General features: G+C 48.7%; 1 protein-coding gene across 1 annotated transcript in view; it reads right to left on the bottom strand.

The window, feature by feature from the left end:
• LOC149365086 (calpain-A-like) overlaps nt 1-19154 on the bottom strand; it is a 22151-nt gene extending 2997 nt beyond the window's left edge. The window contains exons 1-9 of the mRNA XM_089568786.1: nt 18825-19154; nt 14424-14567; nt 13062-13193; nt 8864-9057; nt 8051-8219; nt 7220-7392; nt 6196-6373; nt 3601-3724; nt 2035-2165 (exon numbers count right to left, since the gene is read on the bottom strand). Coding sequence (XP_089424912.1) covers nt 2035-2165; nt 3601-3724; nt 6196-6373; nt 7220-7392; nt 8051-8219; nt 8864-9057; nt 13062-13193; nt 14424-14567; nt 18825-19154 — 1575 coding nt within the window. The remainder of the gene's footprint in view (nt 1-2034; nt 2166-3600; nt 3725-6195; nt 6374-7219; nt 7393-8050; nt 8220-8863; nt 9058-13061; nt 13194-14423; nt 14568-18824) is intronic.
• Between the last annotated feature and the right edge of the window lie 2093 nt (nt 19155-21247).

Raw genomic sequence — 21247 nt, forward strand, 5'->3', positions numbered from 1 at the left:
CCATTACCGCTGAAGGTATCGCTCGTCTCATAGCAAATCTTAAGGTTTCCTCAACAGCTGGTGTTGACAACATACATTCTAAAATATTGAAAAACACTGTATCGATCTCTAGTGAAATTCTTTGCCTCATCTATCAGCAATCATTATAATCTGGTTTACTCTCTACAGATTGGAAAATTGCTAAGATCGTTCGAGTGTTCAAAAGTGGAAACAGAAATTCACAAGAAAACTACCGCCTCATTTCGGTAACCTGCATATGCTGTAAATTACTCGAGCATATTATCGCTTCCCATATTTACTGCCATCTAGAACTTAATTCTTTCTTTTTTTTTAATCAGCACGCCTTCCGGAAAGGTTTTTCTTGTGACACCAAACTGCTAGAATTTACGACTGACTTGCATTTCAACATGGATGCTAACCTTCAAACTGACTGTATCTTTTTAGATTTTGCTAAAGCCTTCGACCGTGTGGCACATTCCCGCTTTTTCTCAAAATTGCCTGCTCTGTGCCTAGATTCTTTAACACTGTCATGGCTACGTAACATTCTTTCATTTCGCCAGCAGTTCACTACAGTTAACAATTTCACCTCCCCACTCTGTGATGTAGAGTGTGGCGTACCCCAAGGCAGTGTTCTTGGCCCCTTATTGTTTCTAATATACATTAACGACTTGCCCACAGACATATATTCTTCTATACGACTCTTTGCTGACGACTGCATCATTTACCGGCCTATTAATTCTATGGATGATCACCTTGCTCTCCAAACTGACCTGAACTTAATTTCAAATTGGTGTAGTAAATGGCAAATGATGCTCAACTCATCTAAATGCAAGGTTATCTCTTTCACCCGCAAGCGTACTAATTCTAATTTCTCGTACTCCATTGAAGGTACTGTAGTGTCTCGGGCATCATCTTATAAGTATTTAGGTATTCACCTCATGGATAATCTTTCATGGGCCACACACATTCAATCCATCTGTGCCAAAGCTTCAAGATCACTTGGGTACCTGCGCCGGAACTTGCGAAACGCCCCTAATAACGTGAGAAAAGTCGCTTACTTAACAATCGTGCGTCCTCAACTGGAATTTGCTTCATCTACGTGGTCCCCTTATCAAAATTACCTAATCAACATGCTTGAATCCGTACAAAATAGAGCCGCTCGTTTCATCACACAAAAGTACCATCCTCATTCCAGCATCACTAAGATTAAACTTGATATCTCCCTCGAACCATTACATATTCGTCGCTCCATCGCTCTTTTATGCCTACTTCATAAATATCGTCACAGCACCAGGCCATCTCCCTTGCCCCTCGAAGAGTATTCACGCATTTCACGCCGCCTACATAACCAATATAGCATTAAGCGCATTTACGGAAGAACCCTAGCCTTCAATTCATCTGTACTTCCACGTGCCATTGTTCTTTAGAATGATCTTCCCAACTGTATCGCATCTATCGGCAACCACCAATCATTGCAAGACGAGCTGCACAAGCATTTTCTTTAACGACATTGTGTCTTTTTACAGGTTGTTCTGTGTCGTTGGTTCTTTTTTCTTCTGGTTGGTATTGCATTAAGTTTTGGTTTCTTATGCAATTTCAATCATTCGTATGTTTTTTATGGATGCTGCTTTTTCTTTAGATGTGTATTGGGCACATGCGATGCATTCTTGCTACTATTTTAATTTTCGTTGCTCGTGGTGATGTATGTCTTGTAGTTACGTTTTGCCCTGTATATTTATATTTGTTTTTTCTTTTTGCCTTGTATCACGCGTTGTTTTTAACTTATTTTTCCTATTGTGCTTAATCTATTGTTCTTGCCCCCCTTACTTAATGCCCTTCTGGGCTCTGTAAGGTATATTGAATAAATAAATAAATAAACCCTAAAAGAAGGTTTATTTTTGACATTGCGGTGTAGTAAGTGAAAATTATGGACATTTTCACATTGTGCGTTTCGCTGCCAACAAAATACTTCTAATCAGAGAACAGCTCAGCGAGGAATTTGAGCTTCGGTGAAGGGGGCCTGCCGGCACTCACGTGGTATATGACGAAGCCTATCTGGTGCATGCGCAGGCGGTTTCTCGTGATGAACGCGTTGTGCGGCGGGTGCACCTGCATCAACGCCACGACCACGCTCACCGTGGACTCCTCCGCCGCTGCTGCATCCCCTGCGACCACACAGGATGCCAGTACTCGCGTAAAAAGAGCTGCTCTCGAAAACATCGGCAAGTCGTTGAAAAACACGCTGGTAGGCAGCCCCCATCTACTTCGCCGCCTGGAACCTTATTCACTCGTGGACTGTTCAGTTCTATTTTTCAGCATCTTGAGTCGTCGAGTAAGAGCTGAGCCTTTCCAGGATTTGATCACTAATGGTCTCTTTATTTCAGAAACGTAAAAAAATGAGAGGCTTATAGAGTGAAAGATGACTGCCGCATAATTAGATTTAAGTTCTTTTGATGATTTCCGAATGTCTAAGGACGGTATAAGTGGGCGCAATTATGCAGGCGAAACAGTTTATAAATCGAAAGCAAAATCAAATCTGCTACATCATCAGCGAGTGCAGCAGTGCGACCAGGAAATTTTAGGCCACTCACAGTTAGGTTGAGAATTTGCATAAATTTAATATTCAGAAGGCGCCCTGCATGTCTGGCAGCTGGCACTTCGACCTTGTTATGGTCAATATGTTTGCAATTAGCAATACATAAATTAGTAATACATGAAGTCCCGGGAGCAGAAATGAAAATTATTCACATTTTTAAACTCAGTATTGCATGTAATACGAGGGGCATTACAAGGTTAAAGGGACTTGCCCGCATCTAAGCAGAGCTGTTGTGAACGCATCACATACCTTTTCCCTCTCTTCGATCCGCAGGAAAGAAATTAAAGGGGCACTGATAATACCGGGCGCAACTTGCACGCTTTGCACCGCCGATGCATGCAGTGTGTGTAGCGCGTAAGGTAAAGGGAGAAGTGATCTGTCTTGTCCGGACTTACCCACTGCGAATCGTTGTCTTTCATGAAGGACACATCACATAAACGGTATGATGTTAGTGCGCTTAGCAACTAGTAGGTGAATATCAAGCGTGACACTTTTAACCGCAAATTTTTCACCGCGATAGTTCTATGAGGGACTTCCTCAGGCGTAATATGCCGCCTGTGTTCACGTGGTAGAGAGAGGTCAGGGACGATGGAAACCTTGACAGCCCAAAATGAACAAGTTGCGGGAGAACAGCCTCAATTCGCTAGCCAATGTTTCGACACTGTGCTCATATATGGCGGAGGTGGACATGCAAGCCGGGGCACTCAAGGGGCGAGGATAGGATGCGTTGCAGCTATTGGCTTCACATCTTCGTCCCCGAAGAAGGCGAGAAAAGTAATGAGTTGTCCTCACAAAAACGTTTCGACCTCGTAAGCTCGCCCACTGAAAACATACCTCGCTGAACCTGCCTCACTTCTTCTACCGAGCGAGTTATATTAATGCGCGCTATGCTTGTACAAACGCAGTGAGAACATTGCTGTGGACATGCCACGCGAAGCATTGCTTGCAAGCAAGGTGAGAATCTCCAGCGGACGTGCGCCGAGTGTTAACACCGGTTTGCTCACCCTGGTCGGCCAACGCGGGCCTGATGGAGAGAAGGTACTGCGGATTCGTGCTGAACGAACTCAGGTTGTTTCTGGATCCTCCCGAGTTGACCCCGTCCACCCAAACACCGCGAATGGCGCGCACCTGAAAATAGAAAGCGAGAGAACGAGGAGAAAACCATTTGCTCTCTGGTTGGTTGATCGGATTTAACGTCCCAAAGCGACTAAGGATATGAGAGACGCCGTAGTGGAGGGCTCCGGAAATTTCGACCACCTGGGGTTCTTTAACGTGCACTGACATCGCACAGTACACGGGCCTCGAATTTCTCCTCCAAAGAAATTCAGCCGCCGCGGCTGCTCTCTCTCCGCACAAAGGGAAGGCACGCAGATTGAAGACGCACACAACGGTACCAAGCTTACTAATGCGAAAGCATTAGAGGACACATTGGAAAGAAAACCCGGTGTCTCCAAAAAAGCGGCGTCATAAAGATGCCTAGGTCAATGAGGACGACCTTGATCATCTTACCAAGTATACCAGTTACAAGTATTACTTAGTGCAGACTTAATGAAAAGAACTAGTTACCAATTGGAAAGGATTAGAATTCGAAAGGAATACAATTGGAATAGAACCGAGAAGGGATCGAATTGGAAAAGGAATAACTGGAGTTGAAACGGAACGTGAAACTTTGAGATGAACCACCTAAATATTGAATTGGCTCGGGCCAACCGACAAAAATTTGAAATCCTGCCTGAAAAAAAAAAAAAAAACTTTATTCAGCAACACGCAATGAGACGTAAATGCTTTCGCATTAACAACACTTAATTACCTTAAGTGTCCCCAGTAAGTTTTTTAAAAGGATCGTCGCACGTAAAGCACTTCGATTGTAAGCATTTCAGGCTTATGATCGAAGCATGGGTAGTATCTGAAGACAAATTTAAGATAGGCCGCAGCGATTCAAGCCGGTATGTGTTATGGCTATGTTGCTGCAACCGCATAAAGCCCGCTCATCCTTAGTGGCGTACGGATCGAGTCTCTTCCGCACCAGAAGCAAGGTGCGATGAGCGGAATTTCTTCGTCCTGTTATACTGAACGAGGCCATTTCTGTTAACGATACTTTCCAGAATGAAGCAAAATTTCTACGGAGCAATAAGTTGTATAGCTAGTGAATACTGAAGGAGGAATATACAGCCACTTATTGTGGTCGTCCTCTTCCTCTTCAAGGGATGGATAGAAAAGTCTGTCGCTGCAATTAGGAGGAAAAAAAGAGCGTTACTGTGGTTATCATTCGTGTATTTTGAAGAGAGCGGACAAATCAGCCAAGGTGGCTCGTTCTGCGTCAGTTTTAAAGCAACCAAGGCAAATGCCTAACACCTGAAATATAGTAAAGGCCAGAAGTAGACGCTGCCAGCTGCGCGGCGTTTGAATCGACAACTCAGGGTGCAAACTCTGTCCACCTCAATCATACTGTATGATGTCGGCCGGCAAAACACGTTATATGGTTCATAAAAATGTGTTGCAGAACGCTTTTTCTCATCTCCTGCTGCTATCGAAATTTAGAAATCAATATTTTCTAATATTACCATTAACGCAGACATTTTTATCCGTTGATACAGGCGACCCAAGGATAACGCAACGTTTCTACTACTGAAAGGCAGGGGCAAGAGTGACTGTACTTCATATCAAACTTTATTCCTGCTCCTCGTCAGTTGAAACTTTTATGTGATTCATGTGGCATAGCGTCTACCTATAAGTTGTATTAAGCATGAAATGCTTTTAGCTCCCGTTGTCGGCAGTGTGGTGACGTCACGCCGAGACCCATCATCCGGGCTCTGAAACGAGAACATCCGGGCACCGTACGAGACTTAACGAGATTTAACGACTCTCTCTAAGCCCTCCCACGGGACCGGCATTCAAGCGCCGGTTGCTCTCCAAACGAGTCACAAAAAATACTGCTGCCAGTGTCTTCTCAATGTTTATCAAGATATCAGTCGCGCTGTGCATTTTATAATGCACGGAATTATAATTTCCGATTTCTAATAACGCGTGCAAAAAGCACATACATGCCACAATACACTTCGTTGTCATACGTGATCTGTTAGGGGCTTTGAGAGAAGGCCGCTTAGAGAAAGAGAACCCGCGTCTTTCGGGACAGCAGCCGAGCACCATAACCACTGAGCCACCGCGGCGGCCATTTGAGGAAAGGAAGTGCACATACCTTGCTCCCTGGGTCAGTGGACGCCTGAATCGCGCTTATAGGTACGTGGGGTGATGAGAAAGAGATGTGGGCTGCAGGCATTGACAACTTTGTGCCAAAAACGCGGCACTGAAGACATAGGCCCTCGGCGTTCATTGCGTTCATTGGCGTTGGCGTTGACAACGTTTTACGCTATGCGATAATTTTAAGGAAAGGAAGTGCGCATAACTGGCTCCCCGGGGTCAGTGGACAAATATACATTCTTGTCAGGCCTGCGTCTCGTCGTGTCCACGTACGCTTCTGCATCGCTCTGCATTTCATGCTTACTATACTCTCGGTTACGGGAGAGGCAGAGATTTTTGCCCATTCACATGAGAGCCGTCGTCTTCCAAGCAAGAACAGCGCCGCGCCAAAACTGTACCTCTCCGGGCTTCTCGGGTATGCCGTCGCCGTCGAAGTCCGGCCCCAGCGTGCAGATGGAGACCTCCTCGAACTCGCGGCAGAAGTCCTCGTACTTCATCCAAAACTCGCCGTCGCCGTGCTGGCGCCACTCCATCTGCTTCTTGGTCTCCGCGTCCACTAGCGACCACTGGGGGTCCCTGCGGTTCCCAAGCGGAGGAGGCCGTATAGCTACGGGACGAAGCATGCTGCACGAACAGGGGACAGTTCGGCGCTCTTACGGAGCCACCGGCACACGTGGGGATTCACCCCATGCGGCGAAATTATGCAGACTCGCTCGATGCGCGCCGAGTCGTGCGGGTGCAATTGAATTAGCGAGAGAACACTAACGAAAAGCAGATTCTCTTTTCCATCGAGCAAAAACTGCCGAAATGCTACCTTGCTTTGAGGAGGGGATAGAGAGACAAGCACTCGGGATAGAAGCGTCAGGGAAATAAGGACAGAATATGCCAATATGAAAGTGACGGAGAAAAACTGCGACTGTCGTTGGCACACTTCCAGTGTTATTTCGAAGTCTTGCCACCGCTGTCGGATTAGCTTGGCAGCTTGAAATTTAGCGCGGTCTCCAACGAAGGCCACCTTCGGTGCATGCACATCACAGGCTTCAAGTTAGCCGTGTGCGCGAAAGAAGTGTGATTTTTATTCCACTGAAAGACGTTCTTTGCAAGCTGCCTCACTTTCAGTGCCCGTAAAGAGCAAGCACTAGGCTAGCAATCTGGAGTAGCACTCTTTAATGGAGACTTGAGAGGTAAGCCTAGAGTAAAGCGCTTGGCAGGCTGCACACGAAGACGACAAAGAACCATTATTTAACACACGCTCAAATACGCGATAAAGGGTGTCCGCAGTGTGCACGGCTCAAATAAGTCTTGTGTCCCTGATCTGTGCCTGCATAGAACAGACATGCGTTCCTTGAGTGCATCCGCTAACATTTGCAGGGTGCTGTGAAATAAAGCATTTGTGCAGGTGTGTAGCACGTGCGGCCGTACGCGTCGCTCCAGTCGCCGGTCCACTCGATGCCGTTTCCCCAAGGGTTGCGCACGCGCAGCAGGCAGGCGTCGCGCCCGTTGCTCAGCGGCACACGGCGGACCGCGCTCACGGTGTAGGCGTGGCCCGACACCAGGCCGTTGGGGTCGGCCGCTGTGGCCAGCCACCAGTCGCCCTGCGAGCGAATGCGCTTACAACACGCACGCAAGCGCTGGGCCGTGCGGGATGGCTAGCCAAAAAAAAAATCTTACTGCGCTACAAAGCCAAGTATGGGCTGCACGTATACAGTTCTCAACAGAGAGCTAAGCTAAATGGGACACCCCGACTGCGGAGAAAAGAGAGAGAAAACTACAAATTTTAATTTGTACTTCACAGTGCTTTCACTTTCAGCTGAATAGGTCCTGGTGAAGAAAAAACGCACACGAGTGTGATTACTTGGGACGTGCGGGGACATATTTTATCATTGCCGTCGGCTTTAATAGTCAAACAACGTGCTGAACAGGACAACGATTTTTACCACCTCTCTCCAACTATCCTTTTTTTTTTTTCGTGTACTTCATACTTCATCTTTTCTCGGTCCCGAACGTTGCTATGTTACTCCTTGCGCCCCTGCTCACACTATTTATTGCATGTGTGTGCTGTTTCTGACTCTCAACAGAATAAGGGCAGCGCTTGGTGCTTTCGAAACTTCTGCCTTGCACTTACATGCATAACATGATTGCTTGTTCCCATCAGGCTTTAATAGATCGCCGTTTCTTTTGGATCAGCCTCAAGTGTAGGTGGTCCCTATATGCTGCGTCTATCTATAAAACTGCGCCTACAGCAGCACTCGCCTTTCGCGAGCAGGTGATGAAGGCGCCATGCTCCGAAGCCTTGAGCAGGAACCCGAACAAGTTCTCCGGCGCGTCCTGCAGGTCGTAACGCTCGGCCAGGCCGCTGGTCAGGTCCACCATGGCGTCCATGGCCTGGCCGCCTTCCAGGGCCTCGTAGCTGCCGTGCAGTCTGCCACACGAACGGAAAAAGGTACACTCTTCGAGTGCGAGAGGGGCTTCACTCGAGAACTGTGCGAGTGAAGCATGCATCCCTTACTTTTCACAGCAAAGCCGCTCGGAGTGTAGCTTTCGCGACTGGCCTATAACTTAGACAGACTACTTTGCAAAGCATGTAACAATGCGCACTATACGAAATTGTAGCTTTCGCGACTGGCCTATAACTTAGACAGACTACTTTGCAAAGCATGTAACAATGCGCACTATACGAAATTTTTAAATGGATGGTGAGTGTCTCTTTTCAAAACCGAAGACGGCAACCCCAGAGCCACTTTGTTGTGGCAGTATGAGCTCTCGCTGTCTTTTATCAAAGAGACGTCAACGCTAGTGTTGCACCTGAGAGCGTATGTTCGTTACAATTTTTTTTTTCTTACCGACCGACAGGTACTGTTTCTTTCTAATGTCTTCCTTCGCAAATCACAAAGTTTTCGTGAAGATGACCGACCAACGTCTCACTCGTCTCCAACAGCGTCACACGAAGACGTGGGTGTGTGCCTCCTCGTCTATAACGGAGCTCCTATTTACCTACATACACCTACGAGCCCTGTGTACCCCGAGAATAGCCCCGCACAACGGTCAGAGAGCGTGCCGACTCACTTGGCGTAGGCCTTCTCGAGCAGCGCAACCCAGAACTCGCGGGGGTCGCTGCAGCGCGAGTAGATGAGCCTGTCCTCACTGGTCGGCAGCAGGTCGTCCACGTACACCACCACCCAGCGGCCGAAGCGCCACAGGTTGAAGCGCACGGCGCCCTTGTACTCCGAGCCGTACAGATGCTGCTCTTGGGGAACCACCTGGGAGCGCGTATTGGCAGCGGTCACGTCACTGCGGGACGCTGTTCCTCGACACATCGCTCTCCGCCTTATGCAAACCCACTGCGGTGGCTCAGTGGTTGAAATCTACTTTTATGCGAAGCATACTAGCCGCACAACCGAGCTCTTCCTTGCTGCGCCGCGCGCGGCCGCGTAGTTACCACTTGACCTACATCGGCGCACCACGTGATATGACGTCACAACAGCTGTGAAAGCGGCTCAACTCGTGCGCTCGCTTGCGGACGCGCAGCCTCCACCGGCGGTATGCTTCGCATCTTAACCATAAGCTAAGCCAGGCCATTTTTTAGATGTATGTACTGCCGGCGTTCTCGCCACGAATTCCGAGGAAATAATATATACGAGGTCTGTTAGGAAAGTATCCGACCTTTGGCCGTTCAAAAAAAACTTGCATAACTGGAGCGTTGCAAACCTAGTCATCTTTAAAGTAGTCTACTTGGGGCTCCACACACTTCTCCCAGCGGTGCTGCCATTGTGGGAAGTATTCCGAAAAGGCCCTTTTAGGAATGGAGTTTAGCTCAGCTGTCGTTGCAGCCATAATGTTCTTCCTTGTCTGAAATCGCGCTCCTTTCAATGGCCTTTTGATTTTGGGAACCAGCCAGAAACTGCAGGGGCCATATCAGGACAGTAAGGAGTCTGTTGAACTACACGAGTCTGGTTTTTCACCAAAAATCTAATTCGAGTGCGAGGAATGTGCAGGAGCATTGGCGCGATGGCTGCGCCAATTTCCTGTTGACCTCAGCTCCGGGTTCTTGCGCCGCACAGCATCACGTAGGCAACGGAGGACATCCCTGTAGTACTATTTGGTCATTGTTTGACCCTGTAGAGTGCGTACTCGTGGTCTGCCACACAGAGGGTGTCAAAGAAAGCAGTCAGCATCACTTTCACATTGCTGCGCAATTGGCGGGCCTTCTTAAGTCTTGGTGACGTGGAATGCTTCCACTCTGACGACTGGGATCTGGTTTCCGGGTCGTACCTGTACACCCAAGACTCGTCACTAGTGATTATGATGTTGATGAAGTCGGGGTCACTGCTTGCGGAATCCAGCATGTCCTGTGAGACTTCAACACGAAGCTGCTTTTGCTCCACCGTGAGCAGCTTCGGCACGAATTTCGCCGCAACTCTCTCCATGGCCAAATCTTCGGTGATAATGGAATGTGCGGAGAAATTGCTCATGTCCACCTCTTCCTCAATTTCTCGGATAGTCACGCGACAGTCCCGCATCACCATAGCGTTCAGTTCGGCAATGACCTGGTCATTTTGGCATGTTGATGGCCGATTGGAGCGTGGCTCGTTCTCCACCGATGTGCGGCCATCTTTAAAACAATTGTAACACTGCTTAAACTGTGTGCTGCTCATAGCATCTTCACCGAAAGCCGTCTGAATATTTCCAATGGCTTCCACTCAGCTGTCGCCAAGTTTATGGCAAAATTTGTTGCAGTAGCGCTGCTCCTTTCACTCCGCCATTTTCCTTGCAATAAAAAACCGACGAGAGCACTGCACACTGCCTCACTCAAACGCTGCTTCCCAGCGACTGACGCTACCGGCAGGCGGGAAAAAATTCATGCATGCGCATGAAGGTTCAAGGTCGCCTGATGCAAGCGCGCTTGTCTCATATCCATCAGGTGTTCGCAAAAAAAAAATAAAGTCGGATACTTTTCTAACAGACCTCGTATATATATGAGGAAATAAAAGCGCAGTAAGCTGTCCTCTAGCACACACCCTTTTGGTGCAAGGTATTCTGAAAAATTTCTGGAGTAGATTTCGATCACTGAATGTACGGAATGCTTACTCTAGGCAACGGAGGTATATTCCCTCTGCAAAGCATATTAGCAAGGGCTGGGGGCTTTCAAACGCGGCACCGGGGGGTCTTGAGGTCAGCATATTGACGAGGTTGAAATCTCGGTTAAAATATTCGTAACTGCTAGAACTTTGCATGTTTTGAAAGGGCTACTGAGGCGGAGTTCCCGGGTTGGAACCGGGCCGCTGCGACCGCGTTTCGATGGAGGCGAAACGCTAAGGCGCGCGCGTGCTGTGCGATGTCAGTGCATGTTAAAGATCCCCAGGTAGTCTAAACAATTCCGGAGTCCTCCACTACGGCGCCTCATTCTTCTTCCACTCCAACCTTGCTCCCTTCCCTTACGGCGTGATTCGGTTGTCCACGGAGCAGCGAGACACTTACTGCGCCATTTCCTGTCCTCAAAAACTAGTAATTATGCAAAGCTTCAAGCCTATAGCCCATTTTCCACTCTTTCAGAACTGCGTTGTCAGATGCAGCAGATTACTGTTTCTTCTCAGATCTAGCCGTAGGCCAGTAGCGTTGCGCATATCAAAAAGCGTAGTACTCCAAAGCACAATTGTTGGTTATACCACGCACAACGTGCACTGGGAGTTAAATATTGCTCTAGTACAATGTATTAGAGGAATACCACAATATAATAAGGGAATGCCCAACATAACGGGAATCGCTCGCGATATTTATAAATATTGTTCTGGACAAGTCAACATTTGACTCTAATTCGGGAACCGCATCAAGATTTTTATGTGCTTCAACGGTATTCTTCTCCCTGCCCGTTCAGGTAGTGGGTTCGGAGCGAAGCAGTATTCGTAATATTGAACACTACAAGCACCAATAGGGGCATGGAGTAGGTTTAATAAATTACTTGAGGTCCTCTAGCAGCTTAGCGTTTCGTGTTGGTCACAAGTGCATAAACAGAGGATACAGCACATAACAGACTTTCCGAACTGGTCAGCTTCGTACCATGTGTAGGCTTTTTATGTCTCCCCGAATTTCCCCTTAGCGCTCATTTTTATGCTAGTGAAATAATTAGAAGAATAAAAACGGGGTGGAGCGCATTTCGCAGGTTCTCTCAGATCATGAATGGCAGTTTACCAATATCCCGGAAGAGAAAAGTACATGACAGCTGTCTTACCAGTACTCACCTATGGGGCAGAAACGTGGAGGCTAGCGGAAAGGATTCAACTTAAGTTACGGACAGCGCAGCGAGTTATGGAAAGCAAAATGGTAGGTTTAACGTCAAAAGACAGGAAGAGGGCAGAGCGGGTCAGGGATCAAACACGGATTAATGGCATCCCAGTCGAGATCAAGAGGAAGAAATGGGCTTTGGCAGGGCATGTAATGCGAAGGCAAGATAACTGGTGGTCCTTAAGGGCAACGGAGTAGATTTCAAGAGAAAGCAAGCGTAGCAGGGGGCGGCAGAAAGTTAGGTGGGCCGATAAGAATAAGAAATTTGTGGGGATAATGTGGCCGCAGCTGGCACAGGACAGGGTTAACTGGAACGATATGGGAAAGGTTTTTGCCCTCCAGTGGACACAGTCAGGCTGACGATGAAGATGGTGATAATGGTCTGGAATGAATTTAATTTGTACTAACCTGACAAAGACGGGGAGGATGAATTAGAGTAAAATTGGCAGCGAACGCTGATGTCCTGTCCTGTCTTGCTGAGTGTGAAAGGCTACTATTTGCCGCACTCCTCATTCATCAGTCTCGTAAAGTGGAAGTATCTGGAAATATCTCCGCAGTTATCCACATTAACAGAGCGCTACTCACCACATGGGTGGCTCGAAAGCCCACCGCCGTTCTACGAAATGTCGACTCAAATCATCCTAAGAGAGGCGCAGTGAAGAAAAGGACAGGCTCGACACATCCTATCAAGGCGGAAAGCTGGGCTAGTTGGTGTGTCATAGTTAATTAAAAGACTAGCGCAAAAAACCAGGACAAAGACAGAGAAGGAGACAGGTCGAGCGCTCGTCCTGTCTCCTTCTCTGTCTTTGTCCTGGTTTTATGCGCTAGTCTTTTAATTAACTCAACACATCCTGCATTTTGCGCCGAGTGCCGACGGTATATATATGACAGGCCCGTCCCGTCGGGACTGAAAATCGCTCGCTTCTCCAAGGCCGTAGAAAAAGGCAGCGAAACGTGGACGCGGTCGCCGTCGTCGACTCACCCGGTGCATGAGGTCAGGCCGCTGGGCCACTGCGGCGCAGGAGGAGAGGAACCAGCAGTCTCCCAGGGCCCCCTGAACGATGTCATTTCGGCTCACCCCGTTGACGAGCAGCTGGGGCTCGGAGACCATCTCCTGCGGGATGATTCAGGAGATAACATCGACCGGACGCGGCAGTGGAGAAGTATTTAAAAAAATAAATAAGGCGTAAACGTTCGTGCATATGCTTATATAGGTGTGAGCGTTTTTGTGGGTATGTCTCGAGTAAATGTCTTATCCTCAGCAAGACACGCGAGCTCCTGCAAACATTCCCTATATATTAGAGATTTTTCGATAGTGAATTGCCTCTGGCGAAAACTATGACCTGTTCCGTCTAGGGCTGGCTGGAAACAGCCGCTACACGGTTAAAGGGCTCTGGTACAATGCCGACGCTGCCTAATTTTTAATGTATTAAGTAAATGTTGCGCAAGTTGAACTAAAAAACACGAATTTTGTGGGGCGGCTAACGGGCGTTCCTGTAACAGATACCCTTTTTTTATGTATTGGTGCATGTTAACAAAAACATCCCGTGCATTATTGTCGAAAACAGCGCGAAACATGGGACAGAGAAAAGAACAGCACTCACGGCGCTGAATTACACGGAAAAGAAGTGTTCTATATAAGAAACATTAACCGCTTAATTTTTCTCTAGCATCGTCTAATGTTTCTTTTCTCAGCTGTCCCATTGTTTCTTTTCTCTGACCGGTACTCACGTATAGGGCAGAAACATGGAGGCTAACAAAGAAGGTTCAGCTTAAGTTCAGGACAACGCAGCGAGCTATGGAAAGAAAAATGATAGGTGTAACGTTAAGAGATCGGAAGCGGGCGGAGTGGGTGAGGTAACAAATGCCGATTAATGACATTGTAGTCGAAATCAAGAGGAAGAAATGTGCTTGGGCAGGGCATGTAATGCGAAGGCAAGATAACTGGTGGTACTTAAGGGTAATTGAGTGGATTCCAAGAGGCGGCAAGCGTAACAGGGGGCGGCAGAAAGTTAGGTGGGCGGATGGGATTAAGAAGTTTGCGGGGATAAGGTGGCCGCAGCTGGCAAAGGAGAGGGTTAATTGGAGAGATATGGGAGAGGCCTTTGCTCTGCAGTGGGAGTAGTCAGGCTGATGATGATGATGATGTGCTTCGCGCTGTTTTCAAATTAATCATGAACCAACTATAGCCCAACAATCCACCCTGTGCATGCGATTCGTGTCAATGCCAAGATGCATGGCTGTTTGACACGCGGTACATACAATTACTGTAAATGGCACACTAAACAGGCGCTAAGAGCCGGCCCTCTTCTCTTCGCGTGCTGTAGGCGAGAGGTGGACTCACGTGCGGCCTCAGCCAGGTGATCCTGCCGGGCACGGGCCGCCTGTGCGTGAAGAGCGACGACTCGGCCGGCGGGAAGTGGCTGTCCACAAAGAGCTCCGTCAGCGGCAGGTTCCGGATGGCCTGCTCGTCCTCCAGCGCCGTCTTCTGCGCTCGCGCACAGTGCAAGGGCCACCGCACGAAATCAAGAGATATGCCAAGACGACTATGCAGTCAAAGTGCACTAAGTGCGGAAGTGCAATCTACTACGAAGGTATCAAAAGAGCACATTAATTGAGTAAGACGATAGCTCAAGGAAGAGCGAATTATGACACAGTGTCATTACGAAAAGACGGCATCCAGTCGGTCTCTCCTCGGTGTTTGGCTCGAGCATTAGGTTGAGGCGCTGTAAGTGCTACATGCACTCGATGTATGTGCGGAACGAAGTGTAAGAAATCAGACCGCAAAATTAAAGCTTTGCAGGGAAGTCCATGTATACTGGAGACGCACACGCGGTAGCAGAATATTACCAACTTGCAGGCTTTAAAACTGCAGAGCACGGACTTACGCAGCATAAGGAAAACACTAAAGTTGGACCCTCCTCGTTTATCGGTTGTGTCAGCGTCTAATCTTCATGCGCACTCTGTCGGCTCGTTCCGACAAGAGCTATTAATGAGCTCGGGAACGAATATTCGTACCAACCACTGGCTTTATCCCTCATAGCAGAGCAAACAAAACAAGACGCTTTAAATAGCACACCTGTAACAGCACGCAATAAAACAGGCGCAATTTATTTAAACTCTGTGCAGCTTAGCAAAGGATCTGATGTTGCTTAAACGAACTATAAACTCCACGTCTTATGGTTTCAATTATTTAGTGAGTGCGAATGAAAATGTGAATCCGAATGATATATCCTCGGTTTTTGCGGCGCAGAGATGTGCTTCCTTAGCCTAAAAGCTTGCATGAAACTGGGTCGAAGGCTTCACACTACAGCAACTGGATTGTGTACGTGATTCATAACGCCATAAATGCGGTACGCTGTCAAAGGGAGCCAGAACATAAATTTACAAACCGGCCTCCTGTAAAAACACTATGCCAGGACGATTCCTGTATTTTCCTAGCGTAGACTAGCAGGCCAGAGACAAGTTACTCCAGCCAACCTCTGCCCTCTTCCCCCTATTATCGATTTCTTTTCCTCCCTTATTTAAGCGGTTTCGATGCGATAGCATTAGAGTTCACATCATGACCAAAACACGCCGTCCCATGTCAGGAAATTCGCCGATTGGTCGAGTGAGGTAACGTGACCTTGTGACGCAATAACAATCGGCCGACCTGCAGGTGCCAATCAGACTGACGGTTGGTCAAGAGAGGTCACAACCTTGTGACGCCATCGCGACCCGCAAACTAGGTTGTGAGCAACTTAGTTTCTAGACAGCACACTAGATTGAGCATTGAAAGCAAAAATCTGAAATATTGACGAATGCAAATCTCGGCATTCACAGAATAGCGGATACCTGCTACGGCAGCTACCGGTCCGAATATGGCGGTTTATGGATCGAAAACTGCGAAAAAACTGACACAGACAAGCACAGAGAAGCTGCGAAAAGCATGAGATCTAATGCTATCGCATCCCACTCGTAAGGTGACTTATGCGTTCCCGTATATTTCTTTTTAATGGTTTCCCGAAGTTTTGCGCTTTGATTTTCGAACAACACTTCAGAGAAATTCCCACCGGCTGCTAGGTATTTTGTTTTATTCATGCTCTGAGCGATATCTCATACAGACGCAATTTTCAGCGCCCAGCCATTCATTAGCGCGCAGCGAAATAGTCACCACTCTGAGCGCCATTATCAAGGGCATCACTCGTACTGCAGACGAGTGCATGGTGAGTGGGTACGGGTAATAGATGGCTGCCCTTTTTTTCTACCAGCAGTGCTTTTTTTTTTTAATGAAACCTGCATATTTTCATCCTTTAAAGTTAATCTATCAATACAAGGCTGCTCATGCCATAATAGGATTCCCAATTCGTTCATCCTAAAACTGTTTTCCTGCCATCGTTAAGGGCGGAAGCGCATTCACCGGCATGGTGGCCAATCAACGTTGATGCCATGCAAGGAGCAGGGCACAAACGAATCGGGTCAGTGGTATCGCCAGGAACCGGGTCTTCTCCGTCACTCCCAGCCCACGGTGAGCCACGGCGCTGATGAGAGCTGTCAGAACCGGCCATCCGCTGGCCGAGAGTAATGGACGCCCTTGGAGGAGCCAGGCCAGCGGGCCACGCGGACGTGATCGGCAGCCGAACACGCTCGACACGGGCAACCGGCTTCCACCCCCCTCTTTCACCACCCGCCCTTCGGTGCCACATACACACACGGCCAAAGCGTGACACGGAGGGTGACCGCAGGACCGTGACAGTGGCCTCATACAGGACTGCGCCGCATTGCGAAATCGGTTCAGGGACGCTCGCCAAGCTACGCACTACGCGGCCCCGCGCCTTGGGCTGAGGGCGCTGTATAACGGCACCAGCCTCGTACCAGTAACGAAGTATCTTTCTGCAGCCCCACTCCAGACCGATCACCTGTACATACGCTTTAGTTTGCCGAGCGAAATTAAAAGGCACGACGGTGGTGCGTTTCAGCGTCCATGGGGCACGCTGTCCTTGCCCTGTACTTACACGAAAACGATGGCAAGGCAGTATCCTTACTCGGTCAGAACGACCGTCAGAACGAGCGAGCGAGAGTCTATTTGCGCTTTTTAATGCGAAAGCATTATATGGATTATCGACAACGAAACCGTGCGACGGCCTTGACTAGCAGCAGTGGTCCCAAAAAGCCCACATGACGTCAACGGGGTATCAAAGAGAAATAAAACTTCTTCCAGAGGGTGCCGGGAGTTAAGCACAGGACTTCCAGATTTGTGACGCCAGCTCGCAAGCCAAAGCCGCAAAACGACTGGACGGCAACCGTGTAACATAGCGCATTTCCGAAACGAATAAATCCACAGCTTCCATAATAACCAAAGTGAGTGAAACCAAAGAAGCTAGAAGCGCTCAAGTAACACTGCTTTTGTACGAAAGCATTAGGGATCAGTAGCTTTGGTAGCGAACCGACACACTGAGTCGCTTATGGTTTATGTGGTTGCCTTAGTTCTGCTTTGTGTGCGTCCGTTAGGTCATCTTTATCATCACCATCACCCAACCGCGTCTCTCTACTATCGCCTCCCCTTCCAGCAGGTCAAATCTGCACTGATCCGTCGAGCCTGTTATCTTTCTTCAGAAAAATTATCTCTACTGGAGCACCGAACCGACGGAACGCTTCGCTGGGTGTAATAATATTGTTTATGGGGAAATAAAATGCGCAGTAACTGTTTCTCTTCTAGGTGGACACTTCAAGAAAAGAAATTATTGGTTATCAGGAAATTAAAGGCGCAGTAACTGTCTCACATCTCGATGGACACCATAACCATGCCATGAGGGAAAATTAGAAGGTGAGAGTGAAAGAAAGAAAGAGGTGGCGTAGTGGAGGTCTCTGGAATAATTTCGACCACTTGCGGATATTAAACGCGCACTGACTTCGCACAGCACACGGGCGCCTTTGGCATGTGACCTCCATCGCAACGCGGCCGCGACGCCGCTGACTCCACCGCGCACAACTGTGTTGGGCCCACCAAAAAAAAAAAACTATATTTTTAAGGAACGGAAAAGCGCAATAAATGTTACTGAAAATTTTGCGTTTTTCCTCCATCGAAATGCTGCCGCCGCGGCCAGCACATACCCACCAACGTGGGTGCTAGAATATGCCCGATATGCACACACGCTGCGGTAGCTCATTGGTTAGAGCGCTCGGCTACTGAGTCGGAGTACCGGGTTCGAAGACGGCCGCTGCGGCCACGTTTCGACGCAGGCGAAACGGAAAAGACGCGCATGTGCTGTACGATGTCAGTGCGCATTAAAGATCCCCATGGGGTCGAAATTATTCCCAAGCCGTCACATTACGAGCATGTGAGGGCTGTGCGGTGGCCCTGAGACCCTGAAGGGTCCAAACTTGCCTGCTTAATACAGTTTTCCATCCATCCATCCAACCGAAGCCCTCCACTACGGCCCTTCCTTCTCCCTTTCTTCTTTCACTCCCTCCTTCCTGCCTTACCCCACGACGCAGTTGAGGTATGCTCAAAAGGGGATAAAAGGGCAGCTCCAGAAATATTTTTTCTGAAGTGCAAATTTTCCCTTTAGCATAAATTGAAGGAAAAGATACAGGCTGGTTTCTTTGTTGAAAGTCAACAGGGCTCGATGCTGAGGGGCGGGTAGCCCTAAACAGCGTCATTGACGCGATAGACACAGCAGCCATCGACTGCACGTGCTTACGTGGCGTAGCGCCCGACTACTTGACAGTGGCGAGTAGCCCACACCAAGCCCGCAAAACTCACCGTGACCCTGAGCGGGTGGAGCGAGTGGACGTCCGGCAGCTCGAAGGCCACCGAGCTGGCCTCGTAGGCCGAGTCCGGCCGGGCTGCCGTGTCGTCGGCGTGGCAGCAGCTGTCCTGGGCCAGACCCTGCGACGACCTGTACCCAGAGGCATCGGGACCAACCCGCGCCGCCGGCCGGATGGGCCATACGCGGACCGCCCGCGGGCTGCGGCCGCCCGGGAAGTGCTCGTGCGCCGAGCCCTCGGGATGCCACGCCGTCACCGAGCACGACAGTCCGCAGCCCATCCTCCGCCCCCTCCACCTCCTCCTCCCCGTGTGGTCAGCCTGCATTTGGGAGTGGGAGTGGAGCGTCCGTGGTGATGCTTGCTAGCCTGCTTCCTCTGCAGCCATGCCCTTAGCGCTGTTCGGCCAGGAAGGAAGTGAAACGTTCTGGTAATGGCACCTCTGAATGTCCTGATTTAAACTGCTAGTTAGGAACGCTTGACAGAGGTTCTATAATGAGTTTAGATCTTAGCTTTCCACAACGTCACCCAGAAAACCATTTTGACAAACTTGTCAGAAATCAACCCCGGAGAAAGGACGTCTAACTGCATCCGATCCTTCCTCACTAACAGAACAGCCGTGATAACTGTCGGAACAACAGAGTCGGCCACCGTTACACTAGGAACCAAAGGAACACAACAGGGCTCCGTCCTGTGCGCCATCCTTTTTAACCTCTCCCTCATAAAAATTCCCCCCAAATTGGCACAAATACCAGAACTACATCACGCCTTCCATGCAGATGACATCACGCTTTAGGTAACCAAAGAATGCGACGGCTACATAGAAGACACACTCCAAGAAGCAGTGGACATCACTGAGGCATGCGCATGGGAATCCGGCCTCACTTGTTCAGAGCAAAAATCTCAACTCTTTGTGATAAGAGATGAGCAAAGAGGTAGGAGAACTACCATCCCCCCCCCCCCCCCGCTCTCCCCTCGCTGATAAACGTCTATACAACGCTGATAAACGGGTTGTATTTGCAAACCAATGAAAATAATAATGACACACTCACAAAGCTAAAGTGCGCGGTAGAAGCGACGGCGCGATTAATCCGCCGCATAGCTGATCGGAGACAAGAAGTGAGGGAAAGAGAGTTATGCTTACTAGTGCAGAACTTTGCACTAAGCATGCAGGATATCCTATGCCACCCTTATCTTTAATCTGCGAAAGCAGAAAAGGGTAAATTGGATAGCATGATAGGGCAGGCCTGCAAAGCCGCCTTAGACTCCCACTAAATGCCTCGTCCGAAAGGCTTATGAGGTTAGGAATACAGAACGCCTACAGTGAACTGAAAGAAGCCCATTTAATGGCTCAAACGGCGAAATTCGCCAATTTTAAAACAGGCAGGAGTATTCTGACCAGGCTTGGAATTAACTTTCAACCTAGGAATTTGCACGCTATAGTAGTCTTGCCCCGCGACTATAGGGCAGCCCTACTAATCAAACCACTTCCCAAAAGCATGCACCCCGTAGACCATGAGGGTAGAAGACAAGCATGAGCCAATGCCTTACATAATAAATAAGAACAGTGCGCCGGAACAATTTATGTAGATGCGGTAGAATACAAACATACGAATGCCTTTGCAACTGTGGCTGTGAACGAGAGCGGCGACCACATCGTCTCAGCAACAATCAAAACGAAATCCTCCGAAACGGTAGAAAAGGCAGCTATAGCCCTCACCCTCGCGCATACCCAAGAGAGCATCATTCTCAGCGACTCCAAAATGGCTATCAATAATTTCGCAAAAGGACGATTTCAACCATGGACGATTACAAATACCCTTAGAATCCTTAACGCCACCAAATTCTCACCAAATTATTCCCAACTGATATTGGTCCCAGCCCATTCGGGGAATCCGGGAACGAGGCAACCCACAATAAAGCCAGCGGTTCCGTCGAACGGGCAGTGGATGAGTGTAGCTCCCTGATTTTCACGAAGGACTCCATGATCACATATCGTGGTCTAACCAATCATTTAAAACTAGAGAGAACTTTCCCCCTCCGCACAAATGCCTGACTGAAGAACAAGAGGTTATGTGGTGTCGTCTACAGACGAGATCGATACGCACCCCATCACTCCTCGCGTACATTTATCCTTATCTATACAACCCGAACAGTAAACACTGCGGCCAACGAGTCAACTACGATCATGCACTATGGGATTGCAAAAATAGAGCCACCTCCGGGTGACCTAGTTACCGATCCTTCTCTCGAGCGGTGGGAGACCGTGCTGGCTAGCTCTGACCCCTGAAACGCAAGTTCTGGCGGTGTAGTGACCTGACAAAGTCGTCGAGAGCTGATGTACTCTCGACCACTTAACGCGACCTCTTAGCACCAAGCTCTTTCCGACGAACAAAATGTGTTACAATCAAAACAGGTTTT

Source organism: Amblyomma mixtum, chromosome 2, assembly GCF_055824585.1.
Source record: "Amblyomma mixtum isolate Tamu chromosome 2, ASM5582458v1, whole genome shotgun sequence".
Lineage (NCBI taxonomy): Eukaryota > Metazoa > Arthropoda > Arachnida > Ixodida > Ixodidae > Amblyomma > Amblyomma mixtum.